Genomic DNA, 24,891 nt, shown 5'->3' with positions numbered 1-24,891 from the left:
ACGGCACAGTTGGCTGGTTGACCGTTGTTGAGTTGTTCCATGAGGGGGCATCAAGAAAATAGAACACACCGTTTTTGCCTTACTATGCTTTTGTAGAGGGTATCCTGATTTTGCACGGTGTGAGAGAAGATAGGCCTTCAAATCTTTCCTAGGCAATACATCAATGTATAGACAATATATAAATCCTTGAGATGTAGGGACTCAGTATTGCATGGCTTGTTAGACTTTTGGGCCTTAGGGTGGTTCCAGGGCAACTTCTGATGCTGTCTTTACAGATAAAGACTGTTTTCTTGTGATTTTGATTATTGTTATTTTGACATCAGAACATATAACTACAAACCTAGAAAGCTAAAACAAAACAAACAGTAATTACAGCTCTGGTGGTCAGAGTTCCTAAATTCCAGGTATTGGCTGGGAGGGTTGATTTCCTTTGGATGTTCTAGCGGAGAACCCATGCTACTCCTTCTTCCTGCTTCTAGAATAGAAGCTTTGCCACTCTTCCATCTTCAGAGACAGTATTTGCATCCGAAATCCCTGCTCTCTCAACATATCTCTTCTCCTTCTGAAATCTGCTTCTGTTTTGTGAGGACCCTGTGGTTACATAAACAATCTTCCCATCTTAAGATTCTTAACATCATCTACAAATGTTTGGCTACTTAGAGGTTTTGGAGCTTGGAGCATGCACCCCCCTTTTCTTTCTCTGTCTCTGTCTCTCTCTCCCTCTTTCTTTCTCTCTGTTTTTTTATGCATGTGCACAGTATTTCTATTTCCATCATAGCCCTGAACATCAACCAGCTGTTTGCCTTTTACTGTTAGTGATACGAGCCATAGGCAAACTGGAGTCAGTTGAAGCATAGAATTTTTTAGAGCTACTTTAATGCTGTCTTGTATATTTCTCCACGTAGAAGTCAAAGTAATGATGCTCTGTCAACTCTGTAGAACAATGTGGGTTCAGACCACAGAGTCTTGCTGATTCAGGCATTCTTTAAGTTTGATGCAGAGAATCTTCTGGGTCTTGAAATCTTAGTGCCAATGGCTGGCACATTTCTGAGATATCATGCCCACCAAAGATATAAAGCAAATCTAATCCTCTGGATAAAGTCCTCAAATTCACTGAATTCCAACCCCATCGCTCCACTGAGATCTGATCATTCTAAGAGCTTAGGAGAGATGCTGAAGGACCCTCTCATGGCGAACTTCCACAGAACACATCATCCACACGAGCCATGTGTCCTACTGTTGGCATCGGAATGGAAAATGGCTTTCGTGCTTGTCTGAATTGCAAGATCTTTATTCTCTTGGCATATTTCTAGAAACTGCTATGCAGAGGAACAACATGAGCAATAAGTTTGGTAAGATGGCAGGTACCAGTGGGGATGGCTAAGACATTAAGGTTTACAATCTAAGGATGACAGATGCACTAAAGGGTCTTAGGGGAGCATGGAGAGGAGGATGAGATGTCAGGACAACTCCTGCTGAGAAGGAAAACTGGGAATGAGTTGTCGGTTGAGTTGTAATTGCTAGTGAAATGTGCACGTCAAAAGGTTGGCTGTGTGATTCTGAGGCTCAGAAGGTTTGGGTTTGGTATATACAGTTATCACTCAGCAGCTAACATGGTGATTAGGGAGAATATAGTTTGGTGAAAAGATAACATAATGAAGGGACTCAAGGAGTTAGAAATCCCCAACACACATACACACACACACACACACACACACACACACACACACACACACACCATACTGAGTGCATTTAGTGTTTCTCATATGTATTTGGAGATTCCTGCTTGGGACTGGTCCCTGAAAAAAACTGATTCTTCTTCAGCAGCCACTGATTGGTGGTACCCTGTGCAAATCCCCCATCCAGGTTGGCATGTTGACTGGTGCTGTCAAGCAGGTCTTGAGCTCTTGTTTAGGTGACCACTTGTTGAGATTTCAGAAGGTACAGCCTCCCTGTCATGTCTAGAACAGCCGTTCAGCAGCGGTCCTCTGTCTTTATTCTGCTCTCCGTTGGTGCTCTCAGTTTGCACACATGAGAAGGCACTGCTCGGTGCAGTATTTTGTTCATTGATTACAGTAGCGAGCAACTAGTTGAGGTTAGCATGGTTAAATTAGGAAAAACACGTAGAGTGGAAGGTTTTTTGGGGGAAGAATTAGAGTTTTCTTTTGCCCCTCCAACGTCAATTGGATGCAAAATGCTACTTGTTATCAATTTAGAGGAGGGAAAAAATCCCATTAGAGACTATGTAATTTGATCCAGAGGGAATAGCAAGCTGAGAGTGAAGGAAAAGGAAAAATTGACTTCATTCTTCAACTCTTTCTTAAATCCTGAGAAATGTGTGCCTCAGGCACTCCCCCTTTCAATCCCACAAAACAGGGAATCAGGAAAACACATTAGCACCCTAGTACTGAGTAGGAGCCCAGAGCTGGGGGAAACAGCATCAAGACAAGAGGAAACGGGGGAGGGGCGAGAAAACTTGCCCTGTCGCTTGGAGAATCTGCTGCAAGGCGTGGGAAGGAAGGGAAGTGGGGAAGGTACCCTACAGACGTCAGCCAGACACTTTGCCTCTGGGCATGTGGGAAAGAGCTGCTGGAGGAGGGAAAGCATCTCACTAGGGCTAGATGGAGGAGCTCCTGCGGCTGCTTTTGAGTGAGAATCTGGAGAGCTGCAGCGTTCTGCTCCAGGAGGCCATTCCTCCATTTTTAAAGCCAAATAAAGAGGGGGCGCTGGGCTAAGCCCGAATAAGTCACTTGGCGCAGCGGACCCCCTTTCGGCCTCTGGCTAAGGCCAGAGAGGTGGCCTTAGGGGACGCTGAAGTTACACTGTGGCTGGAGGAGAAGGGTCTCCTCTCCAATCACTGTGGCTGCAGAAGATATTTGCATGTATTATGCTAATAGGGACCTCCCGCTCCACTCCCACCCGCGCTCCCGCCCTCTCGTGGGTCCAGGCGGGCTGGGCGAAGGTGAATATATTATGCTAATAAGGAGGCTCCTGCGGGAGGGGGCGGGCCGTGCTTGAGGCGCGCGCGCACTGTCTCACACGCGAGCATCCCGGGGTATTTAAGGCTCGCACACGCGAGGCTGCGGAGCTACTTCTGGGGCCTCGCGGCTCTCGATTGCTGCTTGGGTCGTTCGGTTCTCCTCTCTCCACTATTCCTCTGCCACCCCACGAGGGCCGCGCTTTCGTCGCGTCCCTCTGCATTTCTTTTTCTTTTTGGCCTTGAACTGATTGATCTAGGTGGGAGACAGGTCGACGTGTGGAAAGCCCGGAATAGGTAGAGATAGGCAGACAGACGCAACAGGTCGGAGCAGGGAGAGGGGCCCGTGGATCCTGCGCCTCCGCGCGGGGGACCACTAAGGAGGTGCCGGATCTTGGAGGGTCAGAAGAGCTACCCTGGTGGGTTTGACTTCGGCTGTGATCCCCGGCGCCACACAGCCCCCGGCCGGAGGGTGCTTTTCACTCCCGGCTGGAAGGGGAGAAAGAATCAGGAGGATGGTCCATGCTTGCTGATCCCGACACCGAGTCAAGCTCAGGTCCATCTCCGAGCCGGGGCTCTGACTCCACCAACTAGTTGTGCAGCGGCAGGGACTGAACTTTGGAGAAACCGGCCCTTCCTCTCCTAAGATTATTGGAGTGGGTAGAAGGTGGACGGCGTAGCTGAGGCCGGCGACTCCGCCACGATGTTGGTGAAGAAGCTTGCAGGGAAAGGAGGGGGACGAGAACCTGCATCAGAAGATCCGCGCCCCCTGGGACAGCGTTGTGCAGGCACCATGGCCTCGTGCGCAGCCCTGGCGACCCTCCTGTCAGTGGTTGCTGTGGTGTTTTGTTTGTATCTTGGGGTGAAAACCAACGACCTCCAGGCGAGGATTGCCGCTCTTGAATCTGCTAAAGGGACCCCTTCCTTTCGTCCCCTGCCGGACACCCTGGATGAGCTGAAGGCTATGGTTCAGGAGAAAGTGGAGCGTCTCTTGGCTCAGGTGTGAAAGGCTGGGGTATTTTGCACGTGGATACTGTTTGGCACCGGTGTGAGTCCAGCCTGCAGGGCTAGCTTCAACCCTTACTGTATGCACAGCTGGCTTGAGTGTGGTGCCGAGTAGGGAGTGCTAAGTACCTTGGGTATTGATGAATAGCGAGTCTGTAGTGGAAATCGCTTTCACTCTTCGGCAGTCCTTGCATGCTGAACATATATGGAGATCTAACAGAGGGAAGGGCGGCCTGGATAGTGGGAGTGTGGGGATGAGCATTTCATTTCTTTTAGTTTTCTGGAGTCTCTTGTGATCTCTCAGTTCTACGTAGAATATTCAGTATGGACACAAGATCTCACAGGTGTTATTAATAGACAAAAGGTAAATCACTTTCAAGTGAAACAATTCTATATAGGTTCATGAATTTCGCCCTTCAAATCTTTTCAAGTTCAAACACTTAAGAAAAAGTTTTATATTTGGCAAAGGCTGCCGTGTAGGTATTGGTGAATGTAGAGTCATTGAAGTAGAGTTGAAAGAATCACATTATCTTCAAGGTTGGTTTCACTGGAGTTAGGGGCTTTGGGGACTGGATTTACTTCGGAAAGTGAGACTGGTTAGCAGTTGCTATTCACTTGCTAACTGTTGACGTCCGTGTCTTCAGACCTGCCTGGTATCACTGCCAGGCTGTGCACTGACTGCCTATACTAGGGCTGCAGGAGAGGGTGGTGGTAATGGAAGGCTCAGGAAAGATATTAGGCAAACCCTGCAACCCTGCTACCACATCAGTGGTCATTGTCTTATTTTAGGACTTGGATTCTGTTACTTTTTGACTAGAGTCCAAGAACATATGTAAATATTCCTTATGCAAGCTATCGAATGCTGGTAAATCAGGCATGTAGCCAGAGAGTCCCTGAGAGTCCAGTTCTCTTCAGCACTACGTGCTACTGACGATTCTGTTAATACCTCTGCTTTTCCTACAGAAATCCTATGAACATATGGCTAAAATAAGAATCGCAAGAGAGGCACCTTCAGAGTGCAACTGCCCAGCAGGTAAAATAGACCTCATTTAACAATGTTTCCTCCACAGCAGAACACATGCTCTCTCTCTCTCTCTCTCTCTCTCTCTCTCTCTCTCTCTCTCTCTCTCTCTCTCTCTCTCTCTCTCTCTCTCTCTCTCTCTCTCACACACACACACACACACACACGGTCTTGTGCTGTCAAGTCCACCTGTAATAATAGTAAAGAAAGAATGCAGGCCCAACCTGCTTTAATAAAACCAACATGCTTCAGTTCAAAAGATGGCAACCCCCCATCCCTAAATATTATGTCATACAGGATACTAAGGTCTGCTATGGGAAAGTGAGGAAGCTCGAGATGACCACCATGGATAATATAGGCAAGATGATTTACAAAGACAGAATTCTTAGAGTCATAGATGGAGAGCCTTCCATGATCTTATTAAGTAATGTCATTTTTTGTGTGCATGTATTTGTGAAAACAACTGTTGAACTCTTACATTCTGAATCCCCTGGTGTCTAATGCTATATCAGTGCAGGTTTGCTGCCTGCCTTTGGTATATATCTATACATATGAATCACCTATACTTCTTCACTGGCTTGTATTCTGTCCTGTCAAAGAGGCTGCTGTCTCTCCTGCCCCACAGCAGAAGACAAGACTGGGGATATTCTTTATCTTGAACTCATATTACAAACTATTACATTCTCAATGATGTCTCAGGTCAGGTTCTTGTATTTTTACCGTATTTGTGTGCGGTTTTAGGGAACCATGTTAATGGCAGTGCCCAAGAGGATGGGGAAGAGAGACAGCAATGAGTAGCACCCCCCCCCACTCCCCATCCAGCCAGGGTGATTGTAACTTTCCCTTCATAGATCTCTGAGACTCCGTATTTATCTGTAGATTAACAATTTAGAAGATCTTGGATGATGGTCATAAAACTCCATGAGTGTTTTTTTTTCAGATAAACACTATAATGCATTTATGAACATTTAGTTTTTTAAATCAGGCATGCAAAGTGATTCCTTTACATTTTATTTAATGTTCAAAAATATGATACTTAATATTTATGTAGTTAGATGTTGCATAGTTACATTTGGTTAATCACATTGTGTAAGATAGAGGCCTTATAAGATTACATCATTTGTTGATATTATAGTAATTTCAGTTTGTGAAGTACAGTGCATGAAATTGTCTAACTACACAATTCTCCCTGTTAGGTGGCACATGACTGTATATGGAAAGGCTACTTCCTGTATTTTCTTAATATCCTGAATTATTTTTTACATGATCAACACAGCTGCCATCTTGTGCATTAGTTTAAAATATGAATACCAGGTTTTATAGCAGACACATTTAAAAAACTTTTAAACAATTACATCATGTGTGTGTATGTGCACTCGTCTGTGTGACCATGTATGTCCATGTTGGAATGAACATGCATATGCCCATGTGTGTACAATAGCACTTGTGTGGAAGTCAGAGGACAACCTGTAGGAGTTAGCATTGTAGTTTCACCAAGTGGAGCCCAGGGTCATCAGGCTTAGTGACAAGTGCCTTTACTTACTGAGTCATCTCACTGGCCCTATAACACAACAATTATATATTCAATTACATTGTTCAACATATTGGAACTATGTTTTCTTCAATTAAAGGCTTTTGATTAGGAAAACATTCCTGGAATGATGGTGAAGACCTCTTATTCCACCTACACAGAGGTTGAGGCAGGAGGATTGCAAGTTCAGCGCCTGCCAAGGCTACAAATTATAAAACAGTCTTAAAAATTTTGATGTAGCTCAGTTTTAGGACACTAGCCTAGCATGTGTGAGACCCTAGGTCTAACTGTCCAACACATAGGGGAAATGTATGCATTTTAATAAGATACATGTATATTATACAATAATATATAATAAATATGTGACTGCTTGAAAATTTTAATGTGAAAATATATATGTGACTATTTGACAATTTAAGTTACCTCTTCTGTTAGAAGAAGATCAAGGAGGAGTCAGCATTTGAACATGTAGCTTTCATTCTTAGTTGTTTTGAGTTGGAACCGACCTCACAACTCAGATATTTAAGGAAGTCACATTCCAGCTCAGGATTGAACACATAATCACCTCAAGATACCCAGTATTGAGAGTCCCTGACCATATCCCTTAGAGTCCAGTCCTTTTGGCATGCGATGCTTTTGTTAACTGTATGTACAGGTAACTAAGTGTTTAATAATCATACTGAATTTGGTAAAAAGTTGAAAAGCAACCTCTACTGCTCTGAATTCTATTTTCTGTGAAGATGTCACTAATCTTTAATATAACCTAATTACCACTTGATCTGGAAGAAAGCTACCACCTTTAGAGTTGGGCTTGTTATCTTGGCAGATGACACTGGAGTGGTTTTGGTTACAACAAAACAATTTAAAAGGGATTTTGGTTGGCTCTCTGTAACAGCTGCTTTACCTCCTTGTCACCACTAGAGCCCCACATCACATCAGTTTTTACCTGGCTTCTTGAGCAATAACTACTGAAAGGTGTATCTTCCAGTGCAAGGAACCAAACAACCACTGTTCTGGAAATACATCCTTCTGCTTGGGTAATAATCAGGCATTCTAAAAAAAGGACGCTATATCCTGAAGAGAATGACTTTGAGATATGCTCAGTGAGATACTGTCTTTGGGAATAAGCTGGCCAGCCACGGATTAGAAGGGGATACAGCACTTCCCACCTGGTGTGGCTCTAGCTGTGGTTCATAGTGTCTAAGTGTTGTCACAAAGACATCTGTGTGCAGGACAGAGCTGGACAAGTCTGTGACCTCAACTCAGTTCCTGTGGACAGATGCCCACCCCTTGAAGTTGACACTCTTGTTGACAGTCTCAGTAACAGAGCCAAAGGCTGGTAGAAAAAAAAGTAATGCTGTTATGGTGTTTGCATTCACTCTAAGCTCTCTTGATAGACCACAGTTCCTGAAGGGGTTGTCCAGGTAGGGTGTAAAGAAACAATAACATTTATAGTTTGTTTGTTTTCTGTTGTCTTGGGAGAAGGATGAAGTATTTATTGAATAGTTTCTTAATATAAGAGATGTGCTCCTTAATTTTCATAACAACTTGGAGAATTAACTCCTAGTCATCTACTTTTATAGATGAAGAGCTGGGACTCAGGAAAATAGGGAACTGGAAGTCCAAGACCTAATGAGGAGTAGAGAATGAGCATTTAGAGGAGAATACCTCTGGGCTGGAATTCTGGATCAGCTACCGATAATGTGTGACCTTGTTTGAACTAAAGAATGAAGAGTGTTCTATTTCCTCACCTGAAAACAAACAAACAACACGCACGCACGCACGCACGCACGCACGCACGCACGCACGCACGCACACAGAGTCCCAGAACAGTCTGATGTTTTAGTGAGTGTGTGTTAAATTGTAGTTGCTGTCTTTTTTCTTTTTGCCTCCTCAATGCTCTGCAAACACTTCACCACTAAGCTACACTACCGAGCCAGATCCTCAAGCCAGTTATTTTTCATGCTATTTAACTCTAGTGCACAGAGTTACGGGATAAAGGTGGGAAAAGACTCTTTGAGATGCTTACTTGGAGTCCAGTGTCTAATCAGTGACAAACCTTGAAGTACAACTATGTTTACTTGAGCAGATATTTTTATCATCCACATAGATAATCATACTAGAGTTTCTCTTGTTGCTGTACCAGTAATGATTTGTTCTTTACAGATATTTACATTAGTCTCAGGTTATTTTTATTAACATTACAGGGAGAACTCTGGACATTTTAGGAGAAATGTGACTAAAGTAGATGGAGTTTAGGCTTACTTGAGCATGGAATAGTCAAAAGTATCTTTGTAGTTTCCATATTAGATATTTATAGATAGCTTACCTGTCTGACTCATTTTCAGACTTATTTTTAGTAGCTTTAGTGAGGTGTAATTTATACTTCAGCAATGTTAATGTTTGTAATAAATTTATATTTGGGCCACCATCCATTGAGGTCTAGTTTTGGGTCATTTTTGTCTCCTGATAGCTCACATTTACTTCATTGTGAACTCAAGAGAAACTCTATAAAGCTTGACCTTCAGATGAGGGAATAAATTGGCTCATTCTGTGGATAGAATTTTGTCTTGGGTTCTCTTCTAGTGCCTTACATAAAAGTATGTATAAATCAGGCAGGTTTGCCGAAGGGCTTCTATATAGAGACTGATGGAGGATGGAGGGAGCCAGGTAGTCAAACAGAAGACCATTAGATACTTTCTGAGATCACCTCCCTGGAAATGATTATGTATGAAGCAAGAGGATGTGTAAGTTAATCGAAGAACCTCACATTCCTAATTGTAAGTAATGTAGGCACAGGTGTCTGATTGAAGGACTTCATTTCTCATGGTTTCGGAAGAGCCCTTAGATTATCTTTAAAGTATAGAAAAGTATTTCTTACTAATATTTTACTTAGGCTACACTTTTTAAAAAAGAGACCATACAACAAATGTAGTACATCAAGTAAGAGAATCATAATGTACAGATCTTAGTTATATAAAGGAGCGTCAGAAGCAGTTTGTGGACCATGAATGCAAATCCTTAAAAATTATGTAACGAGAATGACAGGCATTCTTGTAAGACTACACAACACAGTGTGACATGCCAGTACCTCCAGGCATTCATGTTAAATTGTTTTGGTTCTAATGAGAACAACAGTTTGGGGTGTGGCACTTTCAGTTGGTCTAGTAGTGACAGCTGGCAAAATGCCCCAGCCAAAGGACCAAGGACAAACTGCCTTTTGAAGCAGTGCTCGAGTTTTTCTTGTGTGCTACACTTGTATATAAATTAGGCTATTTCTTTATATTCTTTTCCTTAGCAGTTCCTGTTTTGATGAGCTGAGGGTTATCAGAGAGAAAGATATCAATTCTTCATGGAGCTCGGTTCACTCTTGCTCATTCCAGCAAGGAAGTGTAGGAACAAGTCCTCTCTTAGGACTGTGATAGCCCACTCTGCTTCCCGTTGTCACTGTGCAGCATCAGTCAGATGTTGTTGGTGAAAGCAGTGTCAGACTGGCAGCCTTAGGTCTGGGAATGGAGAAGGAGTGTTTGATCAGAGTCAGGATTAGGTAGAGGGGAGCATGCAAGGAGACTTGCTAGAGTGAGGACTGCTCTGCAGCTGGGGGGGGGCATTTCCTGCCACAAGGGCATCCCCACTTATCCAAGTAGCATCAGCCTGTTATCTTGAGTGGAAGCCATCCAAGAATGATCATGAAAAAGTGTTTTAGTTCCCTCCTATGCCTTTACAAACATTACTTGGTAGTTTGATGGAAGCTGAGAATGTGAAAACAAGGCGTGAGTCAGTCTGGTCTAAGCACAGAGGCATCCCCGCCCTCCTTGGTTTGCCAATATGGGTGAAATGGGTTTTATGCACCACAATATTTAGCACTCTCCACCCCTCCCCCCAATTTGTGTTTAAGACAGACTGTGGTTTGCTCAAATGCCTGATTTCCAGACATGGATATTTATTGGCATCTTTTGGGATTTGTTTTGCAATTCTACAGAGAAAAAAAAACTACTTAAAATATGACTTTACAAAGGAGTAAATGCTGAGTAGGATGATGAAGTGGAACCTCTCTAACAAGTTAGAAGTGAGCCCTTTTCATTGGTACCCTATATTCCTATTGGTGCCCTAATTCCTTCAAATGACTGTTCTGTAGGTCACTGGATGATTGAATTTCTTGAGGAAGTGGCACCAAGTGGCAAACAAGCCCCTCCTCTTTGTGACCACAAGGAGGAGGAACTGAGTGGAATAGCAGCAACCCCGCCCCGCTTCAAGCTTCAAAGCTCAGTCTCTGCCTCCTTTTCCATTGCTGACATACATTTCTTGACCTCTCTTTGCAACAAAAAAGATTAGTGGAGGAAGCAAGGAATTTAAGATCTGAAGGTCACAGTATCTTATTACATTAGAAATATTTAAAATCAGCACATTTTACTTTATTTACACAAAGTCTTATGTAGTTTAGGCTATCCTTGAAGTCAAAATGCAGAGGAGATGACCTACTATCTCTACAGCACAAGTGCCATGACCACCCGTGTGCACCACTACATTTGGTCTTGTGTGATGCATGTGAGAAAGCATCCTATTAACCGAGCTGTTTTGCTAGCTCCCAACTTCACATTAATTTTAGGCAGAGTTTGGCTGTTAAGTAGATAGGGTCACAGTTATGAATTTTGGACTGGTATTCCAATATTTAGAAAAAAATGAACTAAATTGAATTTGTCAAATGGGGATTTTTAGGTTCAAACTTCATAGACTCCAGAATAATTTGGGATTGCTGTCGTGCTTCTGATGTCACCATCTCTGGGGTGTCCATTTTAGCCTCACTTGAGCACATGAGAATTGAAGCATTCCTGATTTTACCACCTATTTCATTTCTTAGTCTTAGCATGAAATTGTCTTTTTTTCCCCCTATAAGGGCATGTTTAGTAGACAGTGGCGTTAGTTGTTAGAAATGCTAAATTGTGTTCATTTTATTGTTAATAATTTAGATTTTAAGAGTTCCAGTCTTTTAGATTATAAGAATGTCTGCCCTTATTTACAACTCTTAGTTCAGGCTCTACAAACTATTTCTGACTCATTCTTATATAACCCACATGCTCACATACATGTACACATACATGAAAAATAATATGTGCCAAACAAATGTGCTGACCACTTTTCAAAAGATTTATTTATTCATGAGTGTGTGTCTGTATGTGTGCACATGCATGCACATGCATGTGACTGCCAACAGAGGCCAGAAGATAGTGTCATATCTCCTGGAGCTGGCGCTACAGGTGGCATGAACTGCCTAGTATAAGGGCTGGGAATTGAACTTCAGGGTCTCTGCAAGAGAAGTGTACACATTCTTAACCCTGAGCTCCCTTCCCAGTCCCCACATTTTAAATACAGGAATGAAAACTTCCTGTTGTCTCCCATTTTCCTCCTGGGGCCCCTGGGGTATCTCCAAAGAATCTTTGTAACAGGGTTTTTTTCTGGGCCACCAATCAGCTCCCAAATCACGACATGGAGACTTACTATTAGTTACGAATGTTCAGCCTTACCTTATGCTTGTCTCAACTAGCTCTTGTAACTTACTTTAACCTGTTTCTCTTCATCTATGTCTCCCCACGAGCTTTTTACCTTTCTTTCATTTTGTACGTCCTACTCTGTGTCTGCCTGGCTGCTGCCTGGCTTCTGGCTCTGGGTATGTCCCTTTCTTTCTCCCTTGTTCTTTTCTCTTTCAAGCCTAGACGCTTCCTCCTACTTAGTTTCTCTGCCTGTCAGCCTGCCTATCCCTCTATTGCTTAGCTATTGGTTGTTCAGCTTTTTATTAGGCAATCTGGTGCCTTAGGCAGGCAAAGCAACACATCTTTACATCATTAAACAAATGCAGTGTAAACAAATATAACACACCTTTGCATAGTTAAAGTAATATTCCACAACAAATCTTAAGACTCCATGGAATGTTGTTACAAAAATTACTGAAAATGCTATGGTCAGTGTCGCCCTGGCAGCTAGGCTTAGAAATACGCTGTGCTTGTCAGCACAGAGCTCACCTCCAGAGTTGTATGCTAGAAACGTTCCTAGAAGTGATGGAGTTAAATTACATGGAAAAAATTTTTGAATAGACATGGCTATTTATTTGAATTTGCATACTAGCATGGGTAGTAGATGCCACCAACGACAGAATCTCTAGAAATTAACAGTATTTTATCCAATAATGGGTGAGACTTGCAGTACCTTTCACAGAGAAAGCATCAATCTGTTTCTAGCCCCACTGTAGCAAGTGCTGGAGGAGGGAAAAGGAAAGATGATCCTCTACTGCCTTTGAGATGAGTGCTCACTCATCAGCACTGTTGGTTGCTGCATGAACAGCTGGTTTGTCTGTGTACCACACCTTCCCCGGTAGTCTTGTTAGGACATGCAGCAGAACTGTAAGAGTCAGGGATGAGCAATTTTTGTCTTAACAACATAACTCTCGAACTGTGGACTTCAAGGAATGCTAGATGAGAAGGTAAGTTTTATTTTTTAGTTGCTCTATGAGAGAATCCAGTTATCTACAAGCAGCAAAGATGGGGGCAGTGATCAAGTAAGGGAGGCTAGAAAGAGCATTCGCTAAATAAAAAAAGAATGTAAGCAAACTATAGCTCCTAACTCCGCTTCTCCTTGCTGCAAGGCTGCTAGATTCCCAGCCCACAGTTTAAACAGGGAGTCGCCTCCTACAATTCATGTGATGCACCTGGGAGTTTTTAATAAAAGGGAACCTCTAGAATTGAGAAATGACATCCGTAAAGAAATGGAGGCTTTTACGTTCTTGTATTTAGTTTCCTCCTGTGCAGTTATTTAAGGCTCTAAATTCCAGCTACTCCTAAGGATGGTTTCCTGAATATCAGGATTGTTCCTGCAATCAAGTTCTGAATGAGGAATGCAATGTGTACTGGTAAAATTTATGTTGCCATTTTTTGAATATAAAACTGGCTAATTTACTTTTATAGTAAAGGATATACTTGGATTGAGAGATCTGGGGTATATTTTGCGTTTTTCTGTATAAACCCACAATGAATTAGACTCAGAGTGTGTTTTGCTTTAAACCATCATATTTTTCAGCAGAAAACCCCTGTTTCCATCATCAGTCGTCAGGAAGAAAGCACAGACAGAGGAATTTTATAATCAGTCGCATAGCACCCCGGTGTGTATCATATATCACTTCCTCATCGTTTTCAATTTATTACCAGTCTGCACTTTTGGTTAACTGTGATAATGTGCTACCAGCATTTTAAGCAGTTGCACTGGAATCATGCTTATGAGATGTGATGAGATTAATAATCTTAGTTCTGAAAACTAAGAGTAAGCACAAGCACATGTCTAGGCAGAGGAGCGAGGCCCTGTCAGGTTCTCCGTGGGGCAGTGTTGCCCAGATAGGTCTGCTGTTGGAGCAGCGCATGTGACCATGAGACTTCAGACAGAAGACGTTGCTCCTTGTTCTGGGCATTCTTCTTCTTCCTTCCTCCTCCTCCTTCCTCCTCCTCCTCCTCCTTCCTCCTTCCTCCTCCTCCTCCTTCTTACTCCTCCTTCCCCTTCTCCTCCTCCTTCCCTTTCTCCTCCTCCTTACTCCTCCTTCCCCTCCTCCTCCTTCCTCCTCCTCCTTCTTCCTCCTCCTCCTTCTTCCTCTTCCTTCCCCTCCTCCTCCTCCTTCCTCCTCCTCCTCCTCCTCCTCCTTCTTCTTCTTCCTCCTCCTCCTTCCTCCTCCTCCTCCTTCTTCTTCCTCCTCCTCCTTCTTCCCTCTCTCTCTCAGCTTGTGTGCTTATTTGTTTACTCTATGTGTGTGTCTGTGTGTGTGTCGTCTGTCTGTCTGTGTCTGAGTGCAAATGCCTGCAGAGGTCAGAAGAGGGCGTCAGGTCTCCCAGAGCTGGAGTTACAGGAGGGTAGTCAACTGCCATGTGGGTGTTGGGAACTGAATCCTGGTCCTCTACAAGAGCACTATGTACTCTCAGCCATTAACCCATCTCTCCAGCCCCTCCCCTTTTATTCTTTGACTGCCTTGATCATCCTCTGGTCCCTAAGCCTCTACCCTTTCCTGGAAAGAGTTGTATTTATGATTCAATTCAGCAGTATTGTCGAGGAACATCAGTATCAAAGAGCAATGGCATTTTCAGATTTCAGAAGATTTTTTTTCCTCAAAAATTGAGACCAGTTTGGTCTACAAGAGCTAGTTCCAGGACAGCCTCCAAAGTCGCAGAGAAACCCTGTCTCGAAAACTCTCAAAAAAGAAAAAAATTGTTAAAAGGTAATTAAAAAAGAGGGGGTAATTATCCCTTTCATACCAATATAAAAGGAACATGGCTTTAAGGATCTTAGCTTATTAATGAAGGAATTAATAAGATGTTATAACCATCCAAAGAAAGCTTACAGACACCTATAGTTCAGGAATGGGGAATGGATGCATACATGGAGACAAAATGGACTTGTCCACAGTAAAAGAGAGAAGTCATTTGCACTGGCAAATTACCTATCCATAGATGAGAGTTCATTTTACTTTGTCATTATTTATATACAACTTACAAAGTTAATGATACCTCCTGAAGAATCAAGATTCAGGCAGTCAGGAAGGGGGTGGTGTGGACAGTCACTTCTGGAGTACAATGCTTCCCTGCATTTGTCAAACAACTGGAAAGGAAGCCATTCTTCAAAGGGTAGGTTGGCCAGTGAAGCAAAGCTGAGTCCCATGGTACCGTTCATAGCAGTAATGATTATTTATCCCATGTTCTTCCATGTTAAAGGCTTATGAGTTATATGCTTCTTGCTAAAACCAGTTATTTAAAGGACAGTTCCTTTTAGCTTAGCTTACACACTAAGCCCATACAGGTGCTGATTGCTGTGTCTGCATCACAGGCACAGCTTACATAAGTGGCTTTAAAATCATAACCCTTTGTTTCAAGTAGAAACCACACTGAAGACTCAGCTTGTGCTTAGGGACAAACAAGTGTTTCCAACAATGTGAATGAAAGAGCTGCTTCTGCCCCGTGCTTTTGGAAATTATGCCTGGGCAATTACCTTCTCCTTCCCCATTTCTGTACTTTCAGGGAACCATCTGGATTCCTAACAGTGGTCAATGTAAATATCTAATATAAAATACCCAGAAAGGCCAAGTGTAATGACACAGTCCTTAGTCATAATAGATTTTGCAAGAAACCATTTTATGATTTGAAAAATATTTGTAAGCAACTCAGTTCCATGCTCCTGATTTATATTCTCCACTGATTATATTTAGCAACAGAGTGAACTCAATGTGCTTTATCTGTTATTAAATTTAACTTTTTGGCTCATAAATGATATTTGTTCCATAATCTACAAAAATTCTGCCTTCCTTTAGTAAATGGTGTGGAGAGAAGCAAATCCCAGTTCTTTCTGCATTGTGTTGGTGAGAGTCTTGCTGGTGGGTATCCATAGTAGAGATTACCCTGAGGAAAATGTCCTGCTATTTAAGATATGATGCTCAACCTTGTCTTCTGCACTCTATTTTACAGTGTTTTCTGGGTGATGGGAAGAGAGGGCATATGAAGAGACTTTTCTTTCCACTGAGTTTGCATCTATTTATAAAAGCCAACTCTAGCCTTGTCAGGATGTATTGGAATAATGATTATTCAATAAGCTTACAGCTGTTTTTGGTTTCACATGACTTGGGAATTTGCTAAAAACTGATCAAGTGCTTTTTCCTGATGCTGTGATAAAATGCTGCATCAGTGGTTCTCAGCCTTCCTAATGCTGCTACCCTTTAACACAGTTCCTCATGTTGTGGTGACCCATAACCATAAAATTGTTTTCATTGCTATTTCATAACTGTAATTTTGCTAATGTTATGAGTCGTAATGTAAATATCTGATATGCAGGATATCTGATCTGCAACTCCTAAAGGGGTCATGACCCACATGTTGAGAGCCAGTGTGCAGAGCCAGAGAGGAGGAAGGTGGAGTGTAAAGAGAAGCTTTTCTTTGCTAGCCGCTTTGGTTTATCCTCCGCCAGCCGCCTGGGCTCTGCCGCATTGCAGTCCCCAAATAAACACACAAGACGCTAGATTAATTATGAAGCTGTTGGCCTTGCTTGTTTCTTACTAGCTAGCTCTGACTTAAGTAATTACCCCATAATTGTTAATCTAAGTATTTCTCTTACCGGAGAATAGTCCCGGGCTTCCTACCCCATGGCGTTACATGTTGACTCTCTTGTGTTTCTCCTTCCCAGAATCCTCCTCGACTCCTAGTCCCTCCTATCTAGGTTTCCTATTGGCCAGACAGTGCTTTATTGGCATAAGACTTCCCCAACAGTGGAGGTGGTTTTTTTTCATTGCTTTCTTTTTATTGCCATGAACCTATTCGTTAGCACCCCAGAGCTTGTCTATGTACCTATGATTCTTTCACTTCATTTTCTCCTGTATGTTTTCTGAACTGTGTTCTTCAGAAGATTATTAGTGTTTCACATCAGCAAATGTTGATGAAGAAAAAGTTCATCAAGGTCAAATAAGTGAGAGACTTACTGAGCTGAGCCAGATAGGCAAGTTGTTTATTGTGAATCTGTAAAATGGGCAATGCAATGTAATTGGGGAACATTTTTCCTTTCATATAAAATAACGTGGCTAAGATTAATGAGTTCCACATGCTAATAACTGCTGTCTACCACAGAAATACACTGAGAACTGTTTAAGAGGCTTGTAGAACGTTAGATGAGATTGTTCAAGAATAGTCAGTGTTTCCCTGTTAGCAATAGTATAGCTTGAAGATGGAGAAGGACACACACAAAATGTAGATAGAGTACTGGAGTTGCTGTTCCAGCTGAAATGACCACAACAGGCAAAACTCAAACGCTAGGCTGTGACGTGGGGAGCAATAGATAAGGGTAACCTATTGTCAGGTTAAGTGCAGGGTCAACTCAAATGCATTCAGGTAACTTGTCTAGGAAGTTTGACAAAGAAAGCAAGTCTTGGTTCATATTTAGTCTGGTCTAGAGGTCAAACTTTAGCCTTTAGTTCAGTGTGTTGTTCGACCACAGAGACCCCCCACATCAACTATACACATACTTTTCATTTTTGAAGAAGAATGGATTGACACACATCATATAACTTTCTTTGGCTTCAACACAATTATCCTCCTGAATTAATGCATTCAATTTACCTTGAGATATATTTCAGAATAGATGGTCTATTATGTTAAGAGTATTATGTATTTTAAAAATTGTACTCTTCAGTCTTTGTTTCCTCAGTGCTCTGCATAGATGGAGCAACAGAAATAGAATCTAAGAAGTAAGTAGAATAATTTGATACAGTAAGTGTTTAATTTACATCCAAACCTTTTACATGGTATATGAACCAATTAATCTAGTAATGGATAACTTAATGAATTTGAACAAATGCATTTGCTCAAAACTTCAAAGAAATATCTATAGAACACACAGGAAAAACATTTTTAATAATGGTAGATAATAAGGGGTGACAGCAATCTTTTTTCTAAAGGTGGTATTGTACTCACTGTGAAAATTTCACTATGTAGCTGCATGATATTCATGGGAATTATCACAATTTAATGATTTTGTTTTTTATTTTTTGCACATTTACACTTTTTTAGATAGGGTTTTACTATGTAACCTTTGACAGCCTGGACCTCACAGAGATCCTCATGCCTCTGCCTCCTGAGTGCTGGATTTAAAGGCATACCCTACTTGACTATTTCAATACTTCTAGAAGTAATTTTGCAGCAGGCAGTCTGATATCTAAGTCTGTGTGTATGGCTGCAGTGTTTTATGGGTGTAATTGTTGACTGTCTGCTGTGAATATTTTCATCCCACAACACATACAGTTAAATTGTACTTCGCGAGTGAATGAAAGTATTGGTTTTACAGCACCCATGAACTGTAGTGAACTCTTCAAAGGTGTGAGATGGTTCTGTGGGCATAAACACATACCACGAGAGGATGATGACCTCAGTTTCATTTCTAGAAAGAGAGAATTGGTGGATGGAGTTTCTGCCCAGCCTGGTCTCGGTGCCCTTCAGTCCCAAATAAACACAGAGACTTATAATAATTAGAAGCTGTTTAGCCAATGGCTCAGGCTTCTTGTGGGCTAACTTTCTCTCAATTATTAATCCATAACTACTAATCTATGTATTTCTACATGGCCTTATCTTACCAGGGAACGCCCAGGTGTCCTATCTTCTCGGTATCTACATGGTGTCTCCTCTCTGTCCTTTACTCAGAATTCTCTGGTAGCCCTACCTCTACTTCCTGCCTGGCTACTGCCCAATCAGTATTTTATTCATCAACCAATAAGAGAAGCATACATACAGGAGAACATCCCCCATCAAGAACTGAATCCTGAAAGTTGTCCTCTGGCCTTTTCTATACGTGTATTGTGACTCATGCATGTATATGGGTGCACACATGTGGGGGTGTACACACGCACGCGCGTGCGTACACACACACACACAATAATAAATACAAATTCAAAAGGATGGTGTAGCTGTGATGTGAAATACTCCAAGTCGCAAAGATTTACATTTTTGTTTGGTTTACAGGAACTAGTCTAGAACCATGTAATCATTTTCATTAATGGATGGATATAAAGAAAAGTGTATATACAAGTGGAGTAAAATTTAAGTAACTTGATAGAAACTGGATTGAAGATCATCATGCTGAGAGAAATAAGTCAAGCCCAGACAAATGCTCCATGTTTCCTTCATGTATGGGATTTAGATTTAAACTGTGTATACATATGTAAATGGATGCAGAACAGTGACTCTGGGGACAGGAGGGATTCCAGCAGGGGAAAGTGAACATGGGTCAAGTAGGTGATTGATAAACATATGTGACAGTGTCATAGCAAAACACATGAATAAAATTCTCCCCAGCTCTGCCTATTTTTGTGGCCCTCTTTGTGAAATCAGTATGTCAACTGCTGTAGTAGTGGGAATGGTTTTGTCCTTTTTTCTCCATTTATTTGTAGCAATCTTAAGTTATTTCCATATCCTGGCTTGGGATTGCTTTCTCTTTGTTCTATTGGAGAAAATAAAGCTGGTTAAGAGCAAACAAGTATTTTAATTTCAATAATCATTCCTGTGGTTTATCCTTGAAGGCTTTGTAGGATCTTGGCTTTCTGTTTTTTTTTTTCTTACATGTAGGGAGTTGGATTTAAAGCCAAGCCATAAGTCCATCAGTGTCCTACTGAGTGTTCTAGAGGAGATAAAGGACTACTCAGTGGGAACTTTATTGTTCATATTTAAAAAAAATGATTTCAATGAGGGTTGGACTAGATTTAAAAACAAAGGAAGCAAAAATAGTGTTTGAAGCATCATGTTCCCCAGCAGGTAGGTTTTTCTGGGGCTTGTTGGTCGAGTGTTGATGACCTTTGCCAGTCAGCTCAGAGAGTCTGTGGTTGTGTTAACGTTATTGTTATATTGACATGAACTGTAGCCAAAAGAGGACAGTTGCTCTTCTTAGGGTGTTTTTAAGGAAGAATGTTTAGCGTTGTAACTAGCAAAAGTTCTATTGCAGTAAAATAAAGGCACAACCTTAAAATGCTCCTGGCTAGGATCTTTCCTTAGCATTTCTTCCTATTAACTGGCTGCCCATGGTTTTCTCGAAGATAACCAGTTTAGCAACATTAAGTCTATATTTAAGAAGTTAAAGGGAGTAACTGCCCATCTGGTGAAAGCTTTCCACCACATTCATCTGCTAGGCTTTTTGCTTCTATTTACTTTTTTTTTTTTTTTTGGAAATTTGTAATTTTCTTCTGGTTAAGTGAAAGGAACATTAGGAAAAAAATTGTAATGTGTCTTTTTTTTTGTTTTTACTGTCAGAACATGAAATCTTGTATATTTCCTTAGATCTAAAAAGTCTCATTGGAAGTTGTATAAGTAAAGCAGAAATTGAGAGAGAATTGCAAACCAGTTAAAACAAAATGTGAGGTTAGTTTACTTTCTATTATGGTATTAATGTTTCTGTAATGCCGAAATCATATGGTTGGCCCCTAGTCCCCAGACCATTGATATTAAGAGCTGAGGCTCTCAGAAGTGGCTGAGGTTTAGTGCCTTAGGGAAGAGGCCTGAGGGAAATACTTTATATTCTTACAGGAAGATGCATCCTTGAGAACAAGGGGACTTACTATAAACTACACAGTTTGTGGTATTTTTGTTGTATCAGGAAAATGTAGTAAGATACTTAATTTTTGTCAAGGTTAGTACTTTAAGGGAAATTAATGTCATGTCCAAGTTCTCAGGTTCCTCATAAATGTAAGTGAAACTAGAAAGTTCTATGGGGATAATATTCTTATTTTAACTACAATCTTAATGCAAGACAGTTTCTCTAGTCATACCTAAAATCTTAGTAGCATATTATACATCTTCAAAAGAAATATATTTCTCATATATTTAATAGCATATTTAGTTCTTCAGAATACTGCAGGAGTTGCTAAAAAGCTCTTAGACTCTAGGAATAAACTTTTAATAGGAAAAACATATAAAACATTTCCTTAGGAATTATAGGACTCAATACAATAAAATTAATAGCTTAAGGCTAGACTTTTTCTCTGAGACTGCCAAGGTTTTTTTTATTTCAGTATACTATTTCAACCTATAGGAAATGTGAATACTAGACAGGAGCATTTTCAGAGTTATGTGTATGCTTGCTGTCTGTGTAGTAGGTTATACTGGGTTTAGACAATGTAGACCATATTCTTTTACTGGGATGCTGCAAGGAGATGGCCTGGACCAATGTGATCATTTAGCTCAAGTTTGTTAAAATAACAGCACATATTGAAGTTCTAACAGTGAGAAATAATATTCAAGGAAAATCGCAGTATGTTAGTGTCTTAGGGTTTCTATTGCTGTCAAGAGATACCATGACCACAGCAACTCTTGTAAAAGAAGACATTTAATTGGGGCTAGCTTACAGTTCAGAGTTTTAGTCCATTATCTTCATGGTTGTGTGTTGGCAGATATGGTTCTGGAGAAGGAGCTGAGAGTTCTACATATTGATCTGCAGGCAAAAGGAAGTGAACTGTGTCACTAGGCATAGCTTGAGCATAGGATACCTCAAAACCCACCCCGCACCGTGACACACTTCCTCCAACAGGACCATACCTACTCCAGCAAGGCTACATCTCTTAATAGTGCTGTTCCCTTTGGAGTCCATTTTCTTTTAAACCACCACAACTAGTTAGACTGAAATTTCTTCTATTGGGCTATGGAATGAGGGGTGGATAGATAGAAATGCTGTTGGATCAGTCATCTGAATGATTCTCAAGATGTTTGCTTATGAGTGAAATTTTCTCATGCCTTCCAACAAAGACTGTTGTTTGTTGAGGAGAATGACAACAGACATTTTCTTGGGACATTATTCTCAATAGTTAGGTAGCACAAATCCAAGTGGGTTGCTATGTTTTCAGAAGAGGAAATAAGATTGTTTTTACATCTAAAGATTTGGTTAAGACTGCCATCCTCCTCCACACCTTGGTTTAGCCATGTCTTCTGTTCTTCAGCTAGGTTATTTCCTTGAAGTGACTACTTGTTAGTTTAGTATTATGATGATTTTTGCCCATGAATTCTTGTCTGGTTAAATACATTGGCCATTAAGAAAACAGATTTCCCAACCGCTTATCCTTGTGTGTATCATGGATGGAAGGAAAAAACAATGGGGAATGGTCAGTGCAGTGTTAGTAATGATTTATTCCTAGAACACAGTAGGTGCTATTTCTACTGTGAACTACAAAGTGTGAATCATGCATATGGTGTTTTGTTTAGTTTTTAAAGAGATATTTGCAAATTAGAGTAGTTCTAGATGAAGGCATTAAGAAAAGAAAAGTAACTTCTGCTGCAGGAAAACAGGCAAAATAAAATGGCTTGAAAAGACAAGAAGAGCCTAGAGATGGTGGTGTCATGCGATGCTAAGAAAAGCATGGTGGTTGCTTCCAGTGCAGTGTGGATCATTTCTATTGCAGAGCAGAACTCTGGTCCAGGAGTAGATGCTAATTGGGAACAAATCTCTATCTAAAATAAGAGGGTCCAGCATTTTTAAAATATGGCTTTCTTTTGATGGAGTGGGGCCACTGTCCCTTAGAGTTCAGTAATTATGAACATAGACAAATTTCTGTCTAGACCACACTTACTAAGTTCTACCAGGGAAATAATATGACTCATCCTCAAAACCTTTGAAATTTACCTTCTCTTATGTCTACTCCTTTGGAGACCCATTCATTGACTTCTCCAAGGTGATGTTCTTTCATACTCAAAAGATGTAACACACTCCATCTTTGTAAGAGCCACCCTCTCAATTTAATGGTTACTTTATATATGTCAGACTCTGTGGGAATTGCACATAAAAAAGAAAGACATCATTTTTGTCCTTGAAGGTTTCCTATGTGAGGACATGAAACAATAATGAAGTGCGGTTAGTTCTATGAGTGTAGTAGATATGGAGAAGAGTGGGCCAGGGAAAACTTTGCAGAACCAACACTGTTTGCTCACTGGGTTGAGGTATGAGTACATTTGAGGAAGGATGACAGGAAGGCAAATGGTCATGTGACTTCTTGTGTAGACTCTTGGCATTTTGACATCAGATTGGTGGCTGGACAAATTTTATGACTGTCATAGATCTGCAACTATACCCAGTGGTTGCCTTTTTAAAAAGTGTACATAGAGAAAACCAACATTGTATGTTATTTTAAATATTGCCTGGGGTTGAGTGGAAATGGTCATGTTTGTTAACATTTCTTGTAGAAAAAGAGACAGGAATATTCAACTCTTTGGGAAGATGTCTGATGCCATTAAAGGGAACTTGTTTCCAGTTGGAAACCAATTTTCTCCCTGGGTTCTCTCTGTTTTCTGAAGGCATTTCTTCACACTCTGTAGTTGACCACGTCCTTTGTTCTGTATTTTATGTGACTAGATGATGCAAAGATAGATACTCACACCTGTGACCCTGTTTTTCCCAAAAAATCCTAGTCTTCTCATTAGGACATGGCTGATCATCTTAGTCTAAGTCTTATACAACTTTGGAGAAACGTGGTTTGAGATGAGTTTTTTGTGACAGACAGCTGTCAGTTCAAAGCCTGCTTGGTGTCAGAGTTAAAGGGTAATATAATGGTCCATAAGAAGAGCTTATAGGGGTTCCTTTATTGGGGGAAAGGACAGATGGCTTTCTCCATGTGAGGTCATAAGCAATGCACAATAGATCCAGTAGCTGCTTCATAACCATATGAGTGACAGTTTCATGAAGTGAGCAGTACTGTCTTTTTTTTTTTCATATGGATTCACTGGTGTGATATTTACTCATTGCTACTAGACTCAGATGCATTGTTGGTGGGCCCAGATTGTCCTTTTGTAGAGTGACAGAAAAAAGATTGGGGTAAAAGACTTGATTCATACGGAGGGTCATTGTGTATGTCTTCTTTGTCAAAGACAATTTTGTCTTTTAAACACAATCAAAGGGAAGTTCAACAACAAATACCTCTGGGTCTTATTTGTTATAATTTTTTTATTTTAATTTTAAATAGCTTGTTTTACATGTCAATCCCAGTTCCCTCTCCCTCCCCTCCTCCCGCACTCCCCTTCCACCCTCCCTCCCACCCTATTGCCAAATCCTTCCACATAGGGGATATCTAGAGTCTATCATTTTACTCTTGGTAGGGTCAAGTTATTTGTTATAATTTATAACCAGTGGATTTTGCTGTGCTAGCACATACTGAAAATTCCATAGTTAATTGAGATTTGTGGTATAATATATCAATAACATTTTTAAGCATTATAACTTTGTTTTGAGCCAATCTAAGTGTCAATGACACTAATTATCCTATTGAAGTTAGCAATTATTTTCAGGTTGCATATAATGTTAGCTTCTCATTAGTATTTTCAAGAGTGTTGCATATAGAGTTGACCTTTATTTTTTTATAATAAATTTTATTATTTATGTTTAACTGATATAAAACCACAAATATTCATATTAATAGGATATAATACCCTATTTACAATATACATATGTTGTAAAACACTTAAATCAAATTAGACAGTCCTTATCCTTTCCTTTATTATTTATGGTGAAAACTTTCTAAATATTTCCTCTTGGGTTTTTGGAAATATAGTGAATTGCTGATAACTATAGGTACTCTATTGTGTCACAACATAGCACAACTGTTTATCTAATTATAACTTAGTAACAGTTCGTTTAGCTTCACCTATCCTTTCCCTCATCCTTCCTAGTCTCTGGCAACTAGCATTCTACTCTGAATTTCCATGGGATAATTTTAGTTTAACTTTAGAAGGAACTTCTCTGAATACTTGCACTATTTCTTTTTTAGACAAGTGGTCAGGTACTCAGCATTTTAAAATGTATCTGTCTGTTTTGTCCATATCTGCT

At 40.8% G+C, this 24,891-nt stretch overlaps 1 protein-coding gene across 8 annotated transcripts in view; it reads left to right on the top strand.

Annotated features, from left to right (window-relative positions):
• Positions 1-2,991: 2,991 nt before the first annotated feature.
• Positions 2,992-24,891, top strand: part of Col25a1 (collagen type XXV alpha 1 chain) — a 376,783-nt gene continuing 354,883 nt past the window's right edge. For 2 of the 8 annotated variants that reach the window (XM_021234540.2, XM_021234538.2), the window contains exons 1-2: positions 3,001-3,977; positions 4,946-5,015. In XM_021234540.2, the coding sequence (XP_021090199.1) occupies positions 3,681-3,977; positions 4,946-5,015 (367 nt within the window). In that variant the 5' untranslated portion in view covers positions 3,001-3,680. Of the gene's footprint in view, positions 3,978-4,945; positions 5,016-24,891 lie in introns of all 8 variants that reach the window. The other 6 variants (XM_005082810.4, XM_013122608.3, XM_040751789.1 and 3 more) reach the window with 5 other exon arrangements.

The sequence above is a fragment of the Mesocricetus auratus genome, unplaced genomic scaffold, assembly GCF_017639785.1.
Source record: "Mesocricetus auratus isolate SY011 unplaced genomic scaffold, BCM_Maur_2.0 Super-Scaffold_100009, whole genome shotgun sequence".
NCBI classification, from domain to species: Eukaryota; Metazoa; Chordata; class Mammalia; order Rodentia; family Cricetidae; genus Mesocricetus; species Mesocricetus auratus.
This window is presented reverse-complemented; position numbering and strand designations above follow the sequence as displayed.